General features: G+C 42.5%; 1 protein-coding gene across 3 annotated transcripts in view; it reads left to right on the top strand.

Moving 5' to 3' along the window:
• ASCC3 (activating signal cointegrator 1 complex subunit 3) overlaps positions 1-21,649 on the top strand; it is a 513,547-nt gene that overhangs the window by 19,172 nt on the left and 472,726 nt on the right. For all 3 annotated transcript variants that reach the window (XM_074948158.1, XM_074948157.1, XM_074948156.1), the window contains exons 2-3: positions 4,835-4,985; positions 17,513-17,663. In XM_074948158.1, the coding sequence (XP_074804259.1) occupies positions 4,896-4,985; positions 17,513-17,663 (241 nt within the window). In that variant the 5' untranslated portion in view covers positions 4,835-4,895. The remainder of the gene's footprint in view (positions 1-4,834; positions 4,986-17,512; positions 17,664-21,649) is intronic.

Here is a 21,649-nt window from a genome sequence, read left to right as displayed (position 1 = left end):
CTAAAAGTTGCAAGTCTTCAAAAACTTCAAAAACAGATTCCAAGGAGAGACTGCTGAATTAGAATTAATTTGCAAACTGGATACAATTAACTTAGGCTTGAATAGAGACTGGGAGTGCATGGGTCATTACACAAAGTAAAACTATTTCCCCATGTTTATTCTCTCCTCCCCCCACCCCCCCCACCGTTCTTCAGACGTTCTTGTCAACTGCCGGAAATGGTCCACCTTGATTGTCACTACATTATTCCCCCCCCTCCACCCCCCCCCCCCCCCCGCTGGTAATAGCTCACCTTAAGTGATCACTCTGGTTACAGTGTGTATGGTAACATCCATTGTTTCATGTTCTCTATGTATATAAATCTCCCCACTGTATTTTCCACTGAATGTATCCGATGAAGTGAGCTGTAGCTCACGAAAGCTTATGCTCAAATAAATTTGTTAGTCTCTAAGGTGCCATAAGTACTCCTTTTCTTTTTTCCACAGGTAAGTAGCACTTTAGATCTACAGCAAAGCCAAATCCTATAGCCAATCCTTTAATAAACTATCTAGAGAGTGATTATATAGGAAAAGGAAATGAGTTATTTACAAAGTTCAGAGGTACACACACAAATGAATTCTAATCTTAAATTTCAAAAGTAATAGAAACTTCTATAATAAGCAAGCTCTTTGTGTCCTTTAGGGCTAACCCGGGCTAAGCACTGGACATCTTTTGCTTGTGCCTAGTGATCCTTGTCCCATAAAGTCCACACAGCATAAAGATCCAGTTCCTCCTGTTATTTCCTTTTCCTCTTCCACTTCAAATTGCAGACTCTGTTGATGGGTAAGTCTCATCTCATCTCCATGGAGGTGGGGAGAGTAAACAACAAAGTATTTTGTCCCTTTTAATGTTTCACTCTAGTCCATCTGGTATGGTTGGGCCTTCCTTGTCAGACAGTAGCGTAACAACTTCTGTTGGAGACTAATATTTCACACTAATAATTCTCTCCTGTCTGGTGACTTACACAGTTATAAAGGCTTACAATACAAATGGTTAAATATTACAGTACGGTATGGGATACAGATGTTATATGTGAGATTAATGCATGCAAGAACTTAAAGCATTCAATAAAGTCTAAACACTAAGCACATTTTTATTCCTCTAATACCTATTTTAAGAATACTAATACACAGGTGAGTCAGATTGGCTGACCAGCTAGGTATTTGTAAGTGTTCAGTGGAGACATGGGGATCTTGGCATGAGTTGGCACCTGGTCCGCCAGTGTCACACTAACACATGGTGAGGATGGGGTGGGAGGCTGAGGGGTACAGTGGGTTAATAGAATATCAGGGTTGGAAGGGACCTCAGGAGGTCATCTAGTCCAACCCCCTGCTCAAAGCAGGACCGATCCCCAATTAAATCATCCCAGCCAGGGCTTTGTCAAGCCTGACCTTAAAAATATCTAAGGAAGGACATTCCACCACCTCCCTAGGTAACGCATTCCAGTGTTTCACCACCCTCCTAGTGTAAAAGTTTTTCCTAATATCCAACCTAAATCTCCCCCACTGCAACTTGAGACCATTACTCCTTGTTCTGTCATCTACTACCACTGAGAACAGTCTAGAGCCATCCTCTTTGGAACCCCCTTTCAGGTAGTTGAAAGCAGCTATCAAATCCCCCCTCATTCTTCTCTTCTGCAGACTAAACAATCCCAGTTCCCTCAGCCTCTCCTCATAAGTCATGTGTTCCAGCCCCCTAATCATTTTTGTTGCCCTTCGCTGGACTCTTTCCAATTTTTCCAAATCCTTCTTGTAGTGTGGGGCCCAAAACTGGACACAGTACTCCAGATGAGGCCTCACCAATGTCGAATATAGGGGACGATCACGTCCCTCGATCTGCTGGCAATGCCCCTACTTATACATCCCAAAATGCCATTGGCCTTCTTGGCAACAAGGGCACACTGTTGACTCATATCCAGCTTCTCATGCACTGTAACCCCTTGGTCCTTTTCTGTAGAACTGCTGCCGAGCCATTCGGTCCCTAGTCTGTAGCGGTGCATGGGATTCTTCCATCCTAAGTGCAGGACTCTGCACTTGTCCTTGTTGAACCTCATCAGATTTCTTTTGGCCCAATCCTCCAATTTGTCTAGGTCCCTCTGTATCCTATCCCTACCCTCCAGCGTATCTACCTCTCCTCCCAGTTTAGTGTCATCCGCAAACTTGCTGAGGGTGCAATCCACAACATCCTCCAGATCCTTAATGAAGATATTGAACAAAACCGGCCTGTGGACTGACGCTTGGGGCACTCCCCTTGATACCGGCTGCCAGCTAGACATGGAGCCACTGATCACTACCCGTTGAGCCTGACGATCTAGCCAGCTTTCTGTCCGCTTTATAGTCCATTCATCCAGCCCATACTTCTTTAACTTGCTGACAAGAATACTGTGGGAGACCATGTCAAATGCTTTGCTAAAGTAAAGGAACAACACGTCCACTGCTTTCCCTTCATCCACAGAGCTAGTTATCTCGTCATAGAAGGCAATTAGATTAGTCAGGCATGACTTGCCCTTGGTGAATCCATGCTGACTGTTCCTGACCACTTTCCTCTCCTCTAAGTGCTTCAGAATTGATTCCTTGAGGACCTGCTGCCTGATTTTTTCCAGGGACTGAGGTGAGGCTGACTGGCCTGTAGTTCCCAGGATCCTCCTCCTTCTCTCTTTTAAAGATGGGCACTACGTTAGGCTTTTTCCAGTCGTCCGGGACTTCCCCCCGATCGCCATGAGTTTTCAAAGATAATGGCCAATGGCTCTGCAATCACATCGGCCAGCTCCTTTAGCACTTTCGGATGCAACAGGTTTATTTTTCTGAAGTGGGCACTCAGTTTTTTTTCAAAAATTTGGGGAAACACTGGTTGTTAGCTAATGTATCGTATTTGTAATGATTGTTTTAGTGATGAGAATGCCTTTTCACTAGGAGCTATGCTGAGATGACTAATCTATGTAAGTCACTAAACATCTAACAGATTATATCTTTTGGTGGTCTTCGCCAGGGTTTGAATTAGAGGTGGAAGGCTCTTCCTCATTTCCAGTGTCTTATGCTTTCATTGCTCTTAACTAATTTCATACTTGGAATTTGTGCAAGGTTGATGAGTTAAGGCACGTCCCAAAATAGTGTGTTTCATCTAACTTGTTTATTGCCTGAAATACTAGTTGGCCGAGGGAGGAGAGACCTTATAGTGAATTTGATGGCATTTCTCCTTTTGTCTGTAATGTGATAATTTTTGAACATTATACTTGGATTTACTTTCAGACTGAACTGTAAGACTGATGACAAAAATGTAGATGAAGCTGTAAAACATTGATGAATGTTAAGGAGACTTGGAAAACTACCAGTACCAAAAGAAAAGTACTATTTATTTTTCAAGATAATGCACGACTAATAAAAATAATGGAAATTCACTTTCATTCTTGCTGCTCTGTTTCTAAACTAGATCCCACTAAATAAAGTTTTAAAAAAAAATCTGAATGGCTCTTTAAACACGTTTGGAAGGATTGTTGTGTGCAGACTATTAGATCAGTGGTAGCATTAATAGAATTTTAAAAGCAAATCTAAAACAATATCCATCTCTTATGACTAGTAATTGTGGTTGCAGGCATTGGATTGAAGGAGCTTGAAGTTAGGATTATAAAATGGGGAATTTAAATATATAGGTATGAATCCACATATCACATTGTAAATAAGAATGTACACAATATAAAAAATGGTGTTCCTGAGACACTGTGGAGACAGTGGTGCTACAGAAAAACAGAGGTGTGTTTTCATGTGTGTAAGTGAATGTAGCTTGAGGCATTCTTTCTAGTTGTGCAGTAACATTTTGTTTTTCCTTTTTCTTTCTTAACAGTTTGGAAGGGTGAATATTGTGAACCTCAGTTTGAGTAAAAATGACACTTTTTAAAATTACTTTGTGTGATCCCTTGATTGTCTGTTTTAAAAATTGTGGAGTCATTTCCAAGGAAGAAGATACAAGAGAGCAACAGTGCAATGGTGAAGCTCTCTTTTACATTGCTGGAAACAGTTGAATGAACTGAAATCTGCCAAACTTCCTGATTGAAAATGAATTCCCAAATAGATAGTAATTCTTTGTTTGTCACTATGTTAGTCACATAGATTTACTGTAATACCTTTGTGTTGATAGTGATAAAGAAATAATTTATGCTCTTATCCATTACTGGTAACTTTAGTTCATATAGGTGGGGGGAGGGAGCCAACCAGAGTAACCCCATCATCTTATTTTATTATGGTCCTTGTAGTTCCCATCCCTTTATCTATTTTCCTGTTTCCTTCTCCATACTTCTTATTTTTGCCTGTTTGTGTATGTCAAGGAAAGGACCCTGTTTTTGCTTGCTTGCATGAAGTCCCTAGCATAGTTTTCAGTGCTCAAAAATAGCGGTTCTCAAACTGTGGGTCAGGACCCTGTTTTAAAGGGGTCGCCAGAGCTGGCGTTAAACTTGCTGGGGCCCGGGGCCAAAGTCAGAGCCCCGCTGCCTGGTGCCGAAGCCCAAGGGCTTCAACCTTGGGTGGCAGGGCTCAGGTTACAGGCCCCTCACTGGGACTGAAGCCCTTGGGCTTTGGCTTTGGCTCCCCTGCCCGGGGTGGTGGGGCTCGGGCTGTGTCTTCAGTCCCCTCTCGTGGGGTTGTGTAGTAATTTTTGTTGTCAGAACGGGGGTCATGGTACAATGAAGTTTGAGAACCCCTGCTCAAAAATAATGTCTGTTTCTACCTGTTTGAAAGTAGGCTTATGTTAATTTGTTTTTAAAGTGTCAGCAAAGTTTCATTTGTTCTTTTTGTTCTCTTTTAGGTTTCTACAAGTTGGAGTGTGACTTAATTTCTCATCGTATGGATCACTGAATGAGTAACAGATGGCCTTACCTCGTCTTACGGGAGCTTTACGCTCCTTTTCAAATGTCACTAAACAAGATGATTATAGTGAAGAATTGGGTGACTTAATGGTAAAGATACTAAGTTTTATCTTTTTAGGTTTTTTTTGTTTTAAATTCTAGTGGATGTTGTAAGAGTCTATTTATTCTGTTTCCTTAAGGTAAACTGCTATTTTATTAATGGCAAGATCAGGAAGACTATTTTAAGTATAGATTCCTTGTGCATTTCCTGCTTATCCCATTCTGTTCATACAAGACTGAATTTACCTTGGCTTGGAGGGTTTGTGCAAGGCCCTATCTTCTGCTTTGCACCAATGGCTACCCGTGTGGGGCAGCTTGGCTGTATAGAAGGGCTTTGCAACTTCATGCAGGAGTAATAAGAGATTGCAGGCCAGACATGCCAAACCTGTGGAAAAAAACACAGAAATTGAGCTTGTTTTTGACTTGAGTTGCTTGTTGGCTAGTTTTTGGCTTGTTGCTTGTTTGGCTTGTAGCTTGTTGCTTCTGTTTTTTTTTTTTTTTTTTATCGGCTCCTGACAAGCAGGGGCAAGAGGGGGGAGAGAGTTGGGCCCACCACAGTCCAGACTGTATGCCAGGGGATCTAGTCATATAGAGTGTTGGGGTTCATAGGGATTGGCCTTGTTTTGAAATGGGATTAGCTTGATTTTTGGCTTATTGTGAAAGTCGGGGTGCTTATTTACTGCTTGAAAGTTGGCAACTGTGCTGCAGGCAGAAGTCTATCAACAGAGTGGGGGCTATGGGCAGGTGGCGGATGTGTGTATTCGGTGCAAGTTGCTCCTGGCCCTCAGAGACAGTGTACGTGCTTTGGAGACCAGGGTGGCTGAACTGGAGGAGCTAAGGGAGACAGAGAGGTACATAGATGAGACTTTCCGGGATATAGTAAAACAGTCTCACCCCTGATCTAACAGCCAATTAGACAGGCAGAACTGCAGAGTCTCAATGTGTGGATGAGACGATGGTGTAGGGAGGAGGGATTTAGATTTATTAGGAACTGGGGAAACCTTTGGGAAAGGGGGAGCCTATACAGGAAGGATGGGCTCCACCTAAACCAAAATGGAACCAGATTGCTGGCACTTAAAATTAAGAAGGTCGTAGAGAAGTTTTTAAACTAAGGACTGGGGGAAAGCCGGCAGGTGCAGAGGAGGCTGGGGGAAAGACTACATGGTTTGGACAGTGACATCCCTTCGGAGAGGATCTATTAAGGGAGATTCTCTATCTCCTAGTAAGGAGGAGAGGATGGAAGATGATAAAATACGGGTGGGATCTGGTGAGAAACAGTCTAATGAAAAAGAGTCCCATTCAGTTATATCATGTAATGGCAGACAGCTAAAAAGTGAAAAGTTTTTGAAGTGCTTATATACAAATGCCAGGAGTCTAAATACTAAGATGGGTGAACTAGAATGCTTCATATTAAATGAGGATATATAATAGGCATCACAGAAACTTGGTTGGAATGAGGATAAGCAATGGGACACAGTAATAGCAGGGTACAACATATATCGGAAGGACAGAACAGGTCGTGCTGGTGGTGGAATGACACTATATATGTGAAAGAAAGCATAGAATCAAATGAAGTAAAAATCTTAAATGAACCAAACTGTACCATAGAATCTCTATGGATAGTAATTCCATGCTTGAGTAATAATATAGCTATAGAGAGATACTACTGACCACCTTACCAGGATGGTGATCGTGACTGTGAAATGCTCAGGGAGATTAGAGAGGCTATAAAAATAAAAAAAACCCCTCAGTAATAATGGGGGCTTTCAGTTATCCCCATATTGAATGGCTACATGTCACCTCAGGATGGGCTGCAGAGATAAAGTTTCTTGACACCTTAAATGACTGCTTCTTGGTGCAGCTAGTCCTGGAACCCACCAGAGGAGAGGCAATTCTTAATTGAGTCCTAAGTGGAGCGCAGGATCTGGTCCAAGAGGTGAATATAGCTGGACCGCTTGGTAATAGTGACCATAATATAATTAAATTTAACATCCCTGTGGTGGGAAAACACCACAGCAGCCCAACGCTGTAGCATTTAATTTCAGCAAGGGGCACTACACAAAAATGAGGAAGTTAGATAAACAGAAATTAAAAGGTACAGTGTCAAAAGTGAAATCCCTGCAAGCTACATGGAAACTTTTTTTAAAGACACTGTGATAGAGGCTTAATTGAAATGTATACCCCAAATTAAAAAACGTAGTGCCACCATGTCTAAACAACCAAGCAAGAGAAGCAGTGAGAGGCAAAAAGGCGTCCTTTGAAAAGTAGAAATTAAATCCTAGTGAGGAAAATAGAAAGGAGCACAAACTCTGGCAAATGAAGTGTAAAAATACAATTAGGAAGGCCAAAAGAGAATTTGAAGAAAAGCTAGCCAAAAGTTAAAGTAATAGCAAAATTTGCTTAGTACAGCAGAAGCAGGAAGCCTGTTAAACAACCAGTTGCGGAGAAACTAAATGAACTCTTTGCATTGGTCTTCACGACTGAGGGTGTGAGAGAGATTCCCAAAACTGAGCCATTCTTCTTAGGTGACAAATCTGAGGGACTGTCCCAGATTGAGGTGTCATTAGAGGAGGTTTTGGAACAAATTGATAAATTAAACAGTAATAAGTCACCAGGGCCAGATAGTATTGACCCAAGAGTTCTGAAGGAACTCAAATGTGAAATTGCAGAACTACTAACTGTAGTTTGTAACCTATCATTTAAATCTGCTTCTGTACCAAATGACTGGAGGATAGCTAATGTGGCACCCATTTTTAAAAAGGGCTCCAGAGGTGATCCCGTCAATTACAGGCCGGTAAGCCTGACTTCAGTACCGGACAAACTGGTTGAAACTATAGTAAAGAACAGAATTGTCAGACACATAGATGAACATAATTTGTTGGGGAAGAGTGAACATGGTTTTTGTAAAGGGAAATCATGCCTCACCAGTCTACTAGAATTCTTTGAGGAGGTCGACAAGGGGATACAGTGGATATGGTGTACTTAGATTTTAGGAAAGCCTTTAACAAGTTCCCTCACCAAAGGCTTTTAAACAAAGTAAGCTGTCAAGGGATAAGAGGGAAGGTCCTCTCATGGATTGATAACTGGTTAAAAGATAGGAAGCCAAGCGTAGGAATAAATGGTCAGTTTTCAGAATGGAGAGAGGTAAATAGTGGTGTCTCCCAGGGGTCTGAACTGGGGCCAGTCCTATTCACCATATTCATAAATGATCTGGAAAAAGGGGTAAACAGTGAGGTGGCAAAATTTGCAGATACAAAACTACTCAAGATAGTTAAGTCCAAAGCAAACTGCAAAGAGCTACAAAGGGATCTCACAAAACTGGGTGACTAGGCAACAAAATGGCAGATGAAATTCAATGTTGACAAATGCAAAGTAATGTACATTGGAAAACATAATCCCAACTATACATATAAAATGAGGGGTCTAAATTAGCTGTTACCACTCGAGAGAAATCTTGGAGTCATTGTGGATAGTTCTCTGGAAACATCCACTCAGTGTGCAGTGGCAGTCAAAAAGTTAACAACGTTGGAAATCATTAAGAAAGGGATAGATAATAAGACAGAAAATATCATATTCCCTCTACATAAATCCATGATACGCCCACATCTTGAATACTGTCTGCAGATGTGGTCGCCTCATCTCAAAAAAGGTATATTGAAATTGGAAAAGTTTCAGAAAAGGATAAGAAAAATGATGAGTATGGAACGGCTGCCATATAAGGAGATATTAATAAGACTTTTCAGTTTGGAAAAGAGACGACTAAGGGCGGATATGATAGAGGTCTATAAAATCATGACTGGTGTGGAGAAAGTAAGTGTTTTTTACTCCTTCTCATATCAAAAGAACTAGGGGTCACCAAATGAAATTAATAGGCAGCCGGTTTAAAACAAACAAAAGGAAGTATTTCTTCACACAACGCACAATCAACCTGTGGAACTCTTTGCCAGAGGATGTTGTGAAGGCCTAGACTATAACAGGGTTCAAAACGATGGTGTCCCTAGCCTCTGTTTTCGAGAATCCGGGAATGGGCAATGGGATGGATCACTTGAGTACTTGTTCTGTTCATTTCCTCTGGGGCACCTGACATTGGCCACTGTCGTAAGACAGGGTATCGGGCTAGATAGACCTTTGGTGTCACCCAGTATGACTGTTCTTAACATTTAATGAAGTTGGCATCTGCACTGGCCCAGAGTACTCTGGTGACCACTGAGATATGGAGATCCTCCGGTGTAAGCCCTATCCCCTCTACCTCCAAATAACATATACATGCTATTGGATGGATAGATGGTATTCATCCCTTCACACCATTACGGTGGTCCCTCCATGAGGTCTGATTATACAAGGTTTGGGAACCTGTGTATATATGTGCCTAAGGTGCATGCCATACTTTAACTAGACAATTGTGTTAAACTGGATTTTTCATATTGGTAAAATTAAGCATTAAAAATAGACCAATAGGAAATTAACTGTGAAACAAAATAATTGCTATGCATAATTAATGAACAAAAAATGAGCTGAACTTCTGGTACTTGATTGCTGAAGAGTAGTTTTTTCATGAATTCACTGAAAGATAACCAACTTTTGAAATGCCTTTCCAAGTTTGTTTTATCCATAGGGATATTCCTCCATCTCTAATATTTTTCCAAATTTAGTCTAGCCAGAGCGGTGGTATGGGAAAACATTTCCTTCTGCCACCAGTAATTGGAAACAGAACATTTAACTGTAATAAAAGTGGGTTGTTGATTCTTACATTTTGCTGAGATAATTATACTCTTTATTTACACACATTTTAAAGCTAAATATGTTCTTTGTTGAGTTTAGGCAGAGGTGACATCTCAAAGTAATGGAACATAGGCAGTTGTTCCTTCCACTTTGAGTATTTTTTTTAAGTTTTAGTACCATCTCTTAAACCTCCCTGCAGTATGCCCTTGTGACATTTTCTACCCTGAGCAGTTGGACAGCCTGAGAATGGCCTGCCAAACTTTCTGGCCTGCCGGGGCACACAACCTTTCCAAAGCCAGAAAATTGTGCTTTTTGGAAGCAAATTGTGTTTAGCTAACCAAAACTGTGTTCAAGAGATCTGACCTCTATCTGTGACAATCTCTCAGTAACTGAGTGATATTAAAAGAAAATAGCCATTACATTTTACACACTTTTTTGTGTGTATGATACAGTATGTCATTGGACTGGCTTAGGAGTTAGAACCTGTTGGACCTGTAATTGCTGTGTGTCTCTTGTCGCATCACTCTTCTAGTTCTACATAAGTTTTATCAACAAACTATGATATAAATCTCCCCACTGTATTTTCCACTGAATGCATCCGATGAAGTGAATACAGTGGGGAGATTTATATACACAGAGAACATGAAACAATGGGTGTTACCATACACACTGTAAGGAGAGGGATCAGGTAAGGTGGGCTATTACCAGCAGGAGAGCCGGGGCCGGGGGGGGGAACCTTTTGTAGTGTTAATCAAGGTGGGCTATTTCCAGCAGTTGACAAGAACGTCTGAGGAACAGCGGGAATAAACATGTGTTAGCCGATGGCCAGGGATGTTTGGTGAGGTGCCAGCTATGCCCGTTTTATACCATCCGTGACTTTAACCGCTAGGACGCACTGTCCCTTCGCGGCGGGCAGCCCGGGCTAGGCTGACGGATGCCCCAAGGTCCTAACCACCCGTGACTTTAACTGCTAGAGCTCAGAGCTCCTTCGCAGCGGGCAGTCAGGATTGACTGACAGGTGCCCCAAGAGTTTGCCCCGTGGAGGCGGCACAAAAGGCTAGGCTCTTAGTACTCTCACCTAATGGCCAGGCTTTATAGCCAAAACGGCTGAGGTTCTCTAATTGTGTTGGCTGCTTTACAGTAAACCAGAGAAACAAGTCAGGCTTATGCACAAATGGTTACCAAAATTTATTAAACTAGATTCTAATCATGTGGTTACAAAATTGCTAGTGCCTACTTATTTAAATGTAGAGATGTTACACACACAAACAAGTTACAAAACTGAAGCTACAATCCCAAAGAAAGAAAACAAAGTATAGAGCTCTATTTCAAAATATGTGTACACTAAAGATAGGAGATCAGGTGTGGGTGCTTCTTACCCTCCTTACATCTCTCGATTCCAGCGGTGCCAAGCCAGGATCGGTCACTCAATTCCGCGGAAAGACGAATAAGGGACAAGGCTTAGGGACCCTCTTAGCTGCAGAAGCCTTGGGAGGCTGTCACTTATCTGACCAGCAGATAGATAGTGAAAAGCACTCAAAAATCATGGTGCTATAGGTCCCCTACTTATACCTCTGTACTCCTTTATTCTCTTTCTCCTTTCTTGTGCCAAATTGGGGCTGGTCTGTCTGGGCGACGCCAGCTCTCGCAAGAGTAGTTTACGCTTGCAAGGGAGAGAAACAATAAGTGTCGACTACTGGACATTCCTTTTATTAGGGTAAATATTTTCCCACCTAGGATGTTGGTGTGTGTGCATCATGCTATTTAGTAGGGGCTAAGAGCCATGTCTGTCACAGCGCCTCTGCCTGCTGTGAACCCAATTGTTGTATATGTTCCCAGAGGCACATTGTAGCAGCACACCTGTGCTTCTCACAGCTTCAAAGGCTGTGCTGGAATTCATGTTAAGTGCCCTGTTGTTTTTGGCTTCCGTTTCCCAGCAATGCTGGTCTGGGGGCGGGGGCTGGCTGTCTGGCTACAACATGGGGAAATAGTTTTACTTTCTGTAATGACCCATCCAACTCCCAGTCTTTATTCAAGCCTAAGTTAATTGTATCCAGTTTGCAAATTAATTCCAATTCAGCAGTCTCTCATCAGAATGCATCCAATGAAGTGAGCTGTAGCTCACAAAAGCTTATGCTCAAATAAATTTGTTCGTCTCTAAGGTGCCACAAGTCCTCCTTTTCTTTGTACAAGTGTAGCAGCTATAAAGGAAACTGAACCTTAAGACAATCCTTATAAAAGTCCAAAGGAGTAAAAGTTGCTGACTGTATTCAAGACCAGCAACTTCTAAAATGAAAGGTAAAGAGAAAAATCTATGGCATGATTTTTTTTTTTTTTTTTTTTTTTTTTTTTTGTTAAAAATGTTTCTCTAACCAGCCAGATATCTCTTTAGAGTAAATTACTAGAAATAAATTGGCATCTGGCACTTTGGATCTATGTGAAACTCCCACGCAGAGGAGAGCACGTGAAGCCAGATTCTGAATTCATTTACACCTATATAAACGCATAGTAACCTGACTGACTTTAATTTACTTTAGGTTTTCACTACTGTAACTAAGATCAGATTTTAGCCTTCTATTCCTGTTGTTTCTAAGGTATTGTGCTTACGCTACTAAGTGAAACATTAAAAGAAAATCCATCCACTGAACCAAGCATTAGCAACAACTAATACAGCATAAATTGGAGGGAAATATTGCACTGCACTTTTTTTAATACTTTTTTGTTAAGTAATCTCCAGTGATGAATGTCATAGAGTAATCTGAATAATAAACACATTGGTCCAGCACTTCTAATTACCACTGCTGCTACTTCTCATCCAGGATGATGCCACATGAATGAGTGGAGCTGGTAAAGGAGAAAGTACTTTTTGAGGAATGAGATGTTTATGTATTTTAAAATTCCATTCTGTTGATCATTACATCCTTTTTTTCCTTAAAACAGGAAAAAAATAGAGAAGGGCAGTGGTAATAACTAGAATGAGGGATGGTTTTGGTGGTGGTGGGGGTCTTCCCTTTCAGGAAAGCTTACAAATACTGATATTCATGTATTTAGTTGGGAAAAGAGAAGATAGATCGCAAATACAATTCATAAATAGGTGATGCAGGTAGCAGCGCCTCTAGTGAGGGTTGCCCAATGCTTCCCGTTATAAAGATCCTGTTTTCAGTAGCTTATGAGTGGTGCCAAACTTAAATCATTCAGGTTGAAATTTTTCATGATGATTGTCTTCTGGTCACCCTAGCAGCATCCCAAAACAGCAAGAGGCTCACTAATACCTGGTGGTAAGTTTCAGTTGGCCTCACCAGTTCAGTGTGCCCCAACTCATTGATGTATCTAGAAGGTGTCATGTAAGATACCAATAGAAAGCTAATACCATGCTGAAAGTTAATATTATTGTGCGGCATATGTACAGAGGACAAATTAAAGCATTGAAAATTGTTATCAAATTATGTCTGCCAAGCAGGACTAAAGCTATCCCACTCTAGACAAGAATGCCACCTTAAAGGTACTTCCAAAGTACATTAAGAGACAATGGAAATGTAATTTACATAGATGATAAACAGGATCATCAAGCCAACAAGTGGAGGAAATGACCTTTCAGCATCGTTGCGGGGGAAGGAGATTGAAGGAAACAGATCAGTCTGTATTTTAGCAAACTCCATCAGGGGAAGAAACCAGTCTGGAACTTCCTTTGCCACCAGACTCCATGTCGCTTTCCTCACAGCTTGAATGAACTTTACCTCCTCCCCCAAGTAGTCTTCAGAAGAATCCATTTCAAAGGTGCACTGGAGTATAAAAGAGGGGCAAAGAACCCCAAGTGATCTTTTACCTAAGACAAAAGAACCCAGCACTCTTGACTTTGTGGGAGATCCTGACCGGAGGGGTGGTCAGCCATTTTGCTGGAAAGTAGATTGCTAAAGAAACTATGTTGAACAAAGGCTGTAGCTTGTTTTTTAAGTCTTAGCCTCTAGAAAGGGTGTTTAATTATGTCTAGCGCTATCCTTTGTACTCAGAACTCCCTTAAAATCTTACCTCTTTTTGAGAATAAACTTGTTTTACTTTCAGTATAAACCAGCCCAGTGCTGTGGTTGAGGAAAAGTGAATGTTGGGTATTGTATCTTTAAAGGGACAAACAAACCTTAATATCTCTGAATGGTCCAGGAGAGGGTTGGACATTGCAGAGCACATGCTTTTGGGAAAATTTGGGACTAGGGGATTTTGGGTGATCAGGCAGTAGTGTAACAAGTAGGCAGCTGAAATTGGAGCGCTGAACCAGGACTACTTAACAGACAGATATGCAGTGCATTCTTTTATGATGGCTGGAAGTGTCCAGTGAAGAGAGCAGCAGCAAAGCATTTTGAGGCACTTGGGGTTGCAGGACAGGCAGTGACACACCCCCTCACTGGTCTGCATTGCACCCCACAGTTTGACACTACCTCATGCTGAATTTTTTTTTTGCAAAGTTTTAGCAAAAATGGTTCAGTCCATTTGAAAATTTGGACTAAAGAAAAAGACATTGATTTTTCTCATAATAATGAACTGGTTCGAAGAAGTTATTTTGAGAAGCTCTAACGCCTCCAGGCTTTGGAGCAGGCACTTGACATTTGGAAGGGGGTTCGTTATGGTGTCAGGGATTTGCCTTCTGCTGTTCTTGTGAAATTTGTCCAAGTTGTGGGCCTTCAAAAAAAAATCTTGATTTGCGCATGCTTTTTAGAGACTTAGAGTTTAGCAACTATATTCTCCAAGGATTACATCTGCACTGAGCATGTTCTAGAGTGGGGCTGTGGGAGCTGAGCAAGGCTTTCCTTGGAATTGCTTCTCTGGGCTGCTGTGGGGCTGATCACAGGGGCTAGAGGGTAGAGGCAAGACAGATTGGATGAGAAGCTGGGTGTGTGAGAGAAGTAGGGGACTGGGACAAGGAGCCAGGGTGGAGAAGGAATGAGGTCAGGTGAGGAGCCTGGGGTTGGGGGCCTGGGACTAGATAGGGGTAAGGAGAAGACAGATTGGGAGAGGAACCAGCTTTGTGGAGTGGACTTGACTGACTGGATAAGGAGCTTGTTGTGGAGATTGTGACAATGAACTTAGTGCAGGAGAATGGGGCTGGGAGGAGAGCTTGTGGTGTATGTATGTGTTGGGACAGGGGCAGAGGCTGATGTCTGGAAGGTGGATGAGGGTGCAGTGGGAAGATGGATCAGACAAGAAGCCTTATTTTGGTCCTGTAACAGGGTGGCCTGCCCCTTTAATGAACAGGGCTGGTTGGCTCCAAGCCTCTGGCCCTTAATTGAATGCTACTAAGAAGTGAATAGGTGTTCCTTTATAAAGAACCTGTTGTCATTAAGGAGAGATGAACAGGAAGCAGGGGCATTGGAATGGTTTTTGGGAGAGGCTGCCAGAGTCCCCTGGGAGGGGAGGCAATGGGAACCTGCTGGCCAAAAGAGGCTCTAGGGAGAAAGCCCTGGAAGGTGGTGCTTGGTTAAAACATCAAGTAAGGACTCTGCAGAGCCTGGGAGTATTGGCAAAGAATGTGCAGAAGAGGTGCCCAGAAAGGGGGGCAAATTTATATTTTCTTGTGTTTAGTAAGAACTTGCTCTGAACATTATTGAAGGTCAGCATGGGAGAGGAGCCTTGGTGTTGGCAGAGAGCCTACATTTCTGAGTCTGTTGGACATTGTCAGCTTGGACTCTGAGGAATTTATCTTTGGATTTGGAATATTTTGTGTGTTTTAATAAGTGAGCTCAAACAAAGGTGTTACTGAAACAGAGACTTTGTGAAGTCCCTATTCAAGATTCAGAAGAGGGGGGAAACTGAGGCAGAGCACTGCAACGCCAGGTCTCGCTGCAAGAGGGTGTTCCAGGCAGTGAGTTTTGTAACAGGCCCATTTGTGTATTATGATATAGTCTTTAATTATATGGTCACATAATCTCTCCCCTGACCCCCCCCCCCCCCAAGACACTTGCCTCATTTAATGGACAGGATGGGTCTGCTCTGGGGATGAATCAGGGTTGTAACGAAAGAGGCAGTTGTAGGATCCCACCTCATTGGTTGCAGAAGTTGGAAGATGTGTAGCAAATGAGGCAGGGAACTGCAGGAAGAGAAGGGATGGTCTCATGGTTAAGACAATTGAATGCTTCCCTGGAAAATTAGATTCCATCCCTACCTCTACTAGTGAATTCCTATATGAAGGTAGGCAAGTCACTTAAGCCAAACTTTTCACAAGCGGTCACTGTGTTTTCTTCACGTTCTGGTTGCCAAATGTGAGATTCCAAGGATCTGATTTGTGGACGTGTGGAGCACTTACAGGTGCAACTGAAGTCAAAAGCAGCTGTGATTTGATTATGTAAAATGCTTTATTATGCTAAGTACTCAGAAAAATCAGGTTCCAGGCATCTCAAATTGGAGACACAAAACTAGTAGAAACTTTAGACCTTACTCTCACTGTGCCTCAATCACCCATCTGTAAAGTGGGGATATTAATAGCCCTTTTCATCACAAGAATACTGAGAAAATAAATTCAATAATACTGTGAAAAACTCTCATACTGTAGTGATGAGTACTATAGAAGAGCTTATCTGTCTTCCGAGCAGAGTTTGAATAATGTGCATTAAAAAGGTCTTAGCACCACATATTGAACAAAGAGAATTTAAAAAAAAAAAAAAAGGCAGCTCATTAGGTGAGCACCATCCATCCTGGGCACTGAATAAGGAAAGTTCCTGTGGGAAATAAATAGTATGTGATCATGTAATTAAAGACTATCACCATATATGCGCACAAGGAGGCCAAATTAGTTTGGGACTTCCAAACTTTTTTTGAATGCTTGACTTTGCAACCGTAATGTTCTCTTAACATAGCTTTTTAATAGAAAAATATTAGTGAATGATGTAGAGAGGCTAATCTGGTGTTGCCCTTCATTTTTCTCATTTTGTGTGTATGTGAGGGAGTGGGGTTCAGACCCAGTGTTGGTGGCTGGGTAGTAGGAACAACACAGCCAGTTTCTGACATGAGGCTGTTTGGGTTTAGAACAGGTAAGTATCACCCAAACAGGAAGGGAAAGGACTGAATATTTACACTTTGGGCCATTTCAATGGGAATACATACCATGGGGAAAGTGGATACATTAGGTTGCTTCATGTATGCAGTAAAGAATTGCATCCGCACTAACTGGAAAAATAGTTATAAGAATACAGGAAGAACAGCTAGTATTTACATTCAGAATCCCATCTCGTATCTTAAAATGTCAGATAAAACCTTTATCTACAACATATAATTAACCTTTGGAATTTACTGAACTTAGATATTTGAGGCAAATAATGTTAGTAAGATTTTAAAGCTTAGAACACTCTACTGGTATGAAGAAGTCTAAAAACTGCGGTAACAATATGGTCATTGATCCTTCTGCTTCAAGGTATAAACTGACCAGCTGGGGTCAGTAAGGAATTTCCCTTTACGGTATGAAATTGCACGATCAGGGGAATTATTTCATGCCCTCCTGAAGCATTCGGCTTTGGTTGTTGTTAGAAATTCAATAGATGAACCGTGGTCTGTTTAGGTGTGTGTGTTCTTATGCCTATCATCCTCTTAAACAGCTTGGGGCTTTTTGGTAACATCTTACTATTCCCCCTTTGTCTGTTCTTTTTAAAAATATGTGGTATATCAGTATGACTGCTTAATATGTGATGCATCCCATACTCCAGTAAGTACATCTTCAAGGATAAAAGCATAATTCTTGTAGGGAAACTGTTTAAAACAAGGACAGGCTCCGCAGCTCCAATTAGCCTTTGTTTTTACAAACTGCATGTTAATTCCAAACAAAATGCACATTTCTAACATTTATTTTCTCTGATTAATCTATTCTTTTTCAGAATAAAAGATCAAAATTACATAAACAGTTAATGAGCTCTGAGCTTACATGGAAGAAGATAGTAAAATTTGTTGAAGACAATTTGGACAAGAAAGAACAGCAGTCTGTATCTGGAGATTTAAGAACTATATTACAGGCTGCAAAACAAATAGGTAAGTCTTAATTTGTTAATAATCTAATACCATCAGCCTGAAAACCAAATTTTAAGTTGATATATGTTTTGTACTCTTCAGTTCTTCCCTCAGATATACCCTGGCAACTAAAGCCAGTCTGTTACACATGCATATCTAAGGTTGGAATTGGGGCCTCAGGATGTTTTTTTTAACTTTGATTTAATTTTCCATTTTCTGGAATTGTTGCTTCTCATATTGTTAGAGTGCTGTCTCTTACTTCTCTTTAATCAACCTCCAATAATTAAAAGTTGCTACAGTTACTTTTGGCACATCAACAAGTGGAGAAGAGAACAAGTCTGGTGGTATCTACTTCAGTGCAGAAATAGCTGTAATATTAGAGAATGGATTTTTTAACAACTTTATCATTCTGAAACTAGGCACTTAGGAAACAAGAGACCGAGAAGAAGCCTCTAGCCTCTCCACCCCTTTTACCGGTATAGGGGATGGAGTGGAGTTACTGTTTTTAGTTTTCGTTTTTTTTTAAAAAGCGGTGGGGTGGGGGAGAGGAATTTCCCAGTCAGTCAAAATGAAAATGTTTCAAAAATTTTGAATATTTTTTCAATAAACAAAACTTTGTGAGACACAATGTGTGGGAAAAATTTGTTTTCAACAAAACCCTATTTTTAAAAAAAATCTTTTTGTTGAAAAAATTTCAATTAGCATTATTAGTGGGGTTGAGCCCCATTAACTCCTAGTCACCCCGTGTCAGATGTTTTGTAGGTTTGTTTCATTCATAGTTGATGCTTGGCTAAGGATTATCTCCCTGAGTTTGATGGGGGTAAGCTTAAATTTTCCTGTATTCTTTCCTCGTTACTGTTTCAGAAATCTCAAACAGCAGCCACAGGGTAAATATGACTGGTGGGGATTAAGCTACGTAAATCTGTTATGTGTAAATATGGCAGCCTATCACCTTGGTAGTCCTATGGGATCCGAGTCGTACCTCCTTGCACGTGACTGCCTGAATGACATCTGCAGAAAGAAACTGCTTTTCTGTGGTTTGAGACATTTTGCTCCAAAGAAGAAAACCCTTGGCCAGGCTGACATACAAAGTGACCTTCTGTCTGGGAAGCAGTGTCAGTTTTTGCCAGTATCCTCTCTGAGTCCAGCTATACTGGGCTATTTACTTTATCAGAAATTGATGTCAGGTATCAGTGGCGTAGCGAGGATGGGAACACGGGTCGGCCCCGACTTGGAGTGGGCAGGCAATGGTGGGGGTAGGAGTGATCAGGGCCACCTTCCCCTCCTCCAGCCAGCCCTGTCAGGGGAGGAATGACACTCTGGCCAGGGCCCCCATAAAACTGGGGGGCACCTGTAAAAATGTGCTCCCTGCGCCCCCACCTACTCCGCCCCCCTACCTGGTGCTTAAGGCTTGCTCCGCTTCACCTGCCTGGTGCTCCCGCTGGGGAATGGGGCTTGCCCTGCTCCGCCTGCCTGGTGCACCAGTGGGAGAGTGGGGGGAGCAAGCCCCCGCGCCCTGCTCTCTGACAGGAGCACTTGGCGGGCAGTTGCTGGGCAAGCCCCCCTGCCACGACCCCGCTCCCCAGCTGGAGCGCCGGGTCAGAGGAGTCGGGCGGGAGCAGAGCTGGGGCTGCGGGGTGGGTCTGGATGCTAAGTGGGTGGGCTGCAGGTATACTTGTATTAAGCTAAGGGACAGACCTGGTAGCTATTCCACGGTTCCCACAGTCTCCGCTGCCCATTGGAATTCGGGGTTAAGCTCCCAATTCCTGATGGGGCAAAAACATTGTCGCGGGTAGTTTTGGGTACATGTCATCAGACCCCTCCCTGCTCCGTGAAAGCAACGGCGGACAATCATTTTGCGCCTTTTTTCCTGGGTTACCCGTGCAGACGCCATACCACGATAAGCATGGAGCCCGCTCAGCTCACCGTACATCTTCTGGCTGCTGCTGGCAGACACGGTACTGCATTGCTACACAGCAGCAGCTCCTTGCCTTCACGGCAGACGGTGCAGTAGGACTGATAGCCGTCGTACGTCTCCTGGGTGCTCCTGGCAGACCTCAGTGAAGTAGATTGGGGCGCCTGGACAGACATGGCTATCCTCCTCTTCGAGCACCGAATGGGAGCCAGAGGTCATTCTGTTCTTTAAGTTTCGTCTCATGGAGATTCAGTCCTGCCTGGAATATCATGCGAGCTGGAGGCTTCTGCCTCAGGCTGCTCTCCCAGCCGGTAGCATCGTGCAGTCGCGCCTACCCCTTGCTCCCATGGCTCATGAAGCCGGGACAGTAGTAAGGAACAGTTCAACTATAGGCTGAGCAAGTTCAGAATGGTGGTAGAATGTGCCTTTGGATGTTCAAAAGTTTGCTGGCGCTGTTTCCTGGCTAGGTCAGACCTCAGCGCAACCAACATTCCCATTGTTATTGCTGCTTGCTGTGTGCTCCATAATATCTGTGAGAGTAAGGGGGAGACATTTATGGCAGGGTGGGAGGTTGAGGAAAATCGCCTGGCGTCCAATTTTGAGCAGCCAGACACCAGGGCAGTTAGAAGAGCACAGCAAGGTGTGCTGAATATCAGAGAGGCTTTGAAAACCAGTTTCATGACTGGCCAGGCTTCGGTGTGGCAGTTGTGTGTTTCTCCTTGATGCAAACCCACCCCCTTTGTTGATTTTAATTCCCTGTAAGCAACCACCCTCCCCCCTTCGAAATAAAGTAAGTATTGTTTTGAAACCATGCATTCTTTCTGTATTAATTGAAGAAAAAAAAAAAAGAGAGATAAAGGACAAGGTAGCCTGGGTGGGGTGGGGGAGGAGGGAAGGACAAAGCCACATTGATTTTTAGTGTGGTTACAATAAGCAAACTTTTTGAATGACAGCCTTCTGTTGCTTGGGCCATCCTCTGGAGTGGAGTGGCTGGGTGCCTGGAGCCTCCTCGACGTTCTTGTGGATGCAGCGGGGGTCTGTGCTCTTGTTGGCTTTCCTGCAGCTCCAACAGATGCTTCATCATGTCCATTTGCTCCCCCATTAGCCTCAGCATCGTGTCCTGCCTCTGCTCTTCGCGCTCACTTAATTCTTTCCTGGCCTCTGTCACTTAATGTCTCCATGTATTAAGCTGTGCCCTGTCAGTGCTGGAGGACTTCATGAGCTCGGAAAACATGTCATCGCGAGTGCGGTTTTTTTGCCTTCTAATCTGCGATAACCTCAGGGACGGAGATGATAGGGGGAGCGTAGAAATATTCTACAATGCTGGGGGGACTGCATGATCACCTGTGCTGCTAAGTTCGCCACGCTGACCAAACAGGAAATGAAATTCAAAAGTTCCCGGGACTTTTCCTGTGTACCTGGCTAGTGCATCAGAGTTCTAAGTGCTGCCCAGAGTGGTCACAATGGAGCACTCTGGGATAGCTCCTGGAGGCCAATACCGTCGATTTGTGTCCACACTACCCCAAATTTAACCCAGCAAAGTCGATTTTAGCGCTACTCCCCTTGTTGGGGAGGAGTACAGAAGTCGACTTTAAGAGCCCTTTTGGTCGACGGAACAGGGTTGGTTGTGTGGGCTCTGTCATTTTTTAAATCGACCTAACTCAGCTAAATTTGACCTAACCCCGTAGTGTAGACCAGGCCTTACATAAAATAAATCAGAAACATGTTCCCCAATTTTTGCAACGTAAATGAGTAGTGGAACTTGTTAAATCTAGCCATCTTATTGAATTGAATTTTACCTTATTAAACAACAAGAATGATTTAAATAACTTTTTAAATTACTTTGAAGTTACTTTGAACATTAGTAATCTTGCTTGTTTTGAATATTCATTACTCAGTTGTGGCCTGATGCTTCCAAAGGCGCCGCGTACCATTGACTTCAGGGTTTCTTAGCATCTTCTAAAACTACTCCATTAAATCCTTGTGCAGAAAATCAATTTATTTGTAATTACTTTCTTTTATATATGATGAAGAATATTTTAAATCCTGGCTATTCAGCTCTATATACACTATAACAATTTCTTTGTGTGAA

This window comes from Natator depressus, chromosome 3, assembly GCF_965152275.1.
Source record: "Natator depressus isolate rNatDep1 chromosome 3, rNatDep2.hap1, whole genome shotgun sequence".
NCBI classification, from domain to species: domain Eukaryota; kingdom Metazoa; phylum Chordata; order Testudines; family Cheloniidae; genus Natator; species Natator depressus.
The sequence above is the reverse complement of the archived record's forward strand: the minus strand, read 5'-3'. Positions and strand labels throughout refer to the sequence as shown.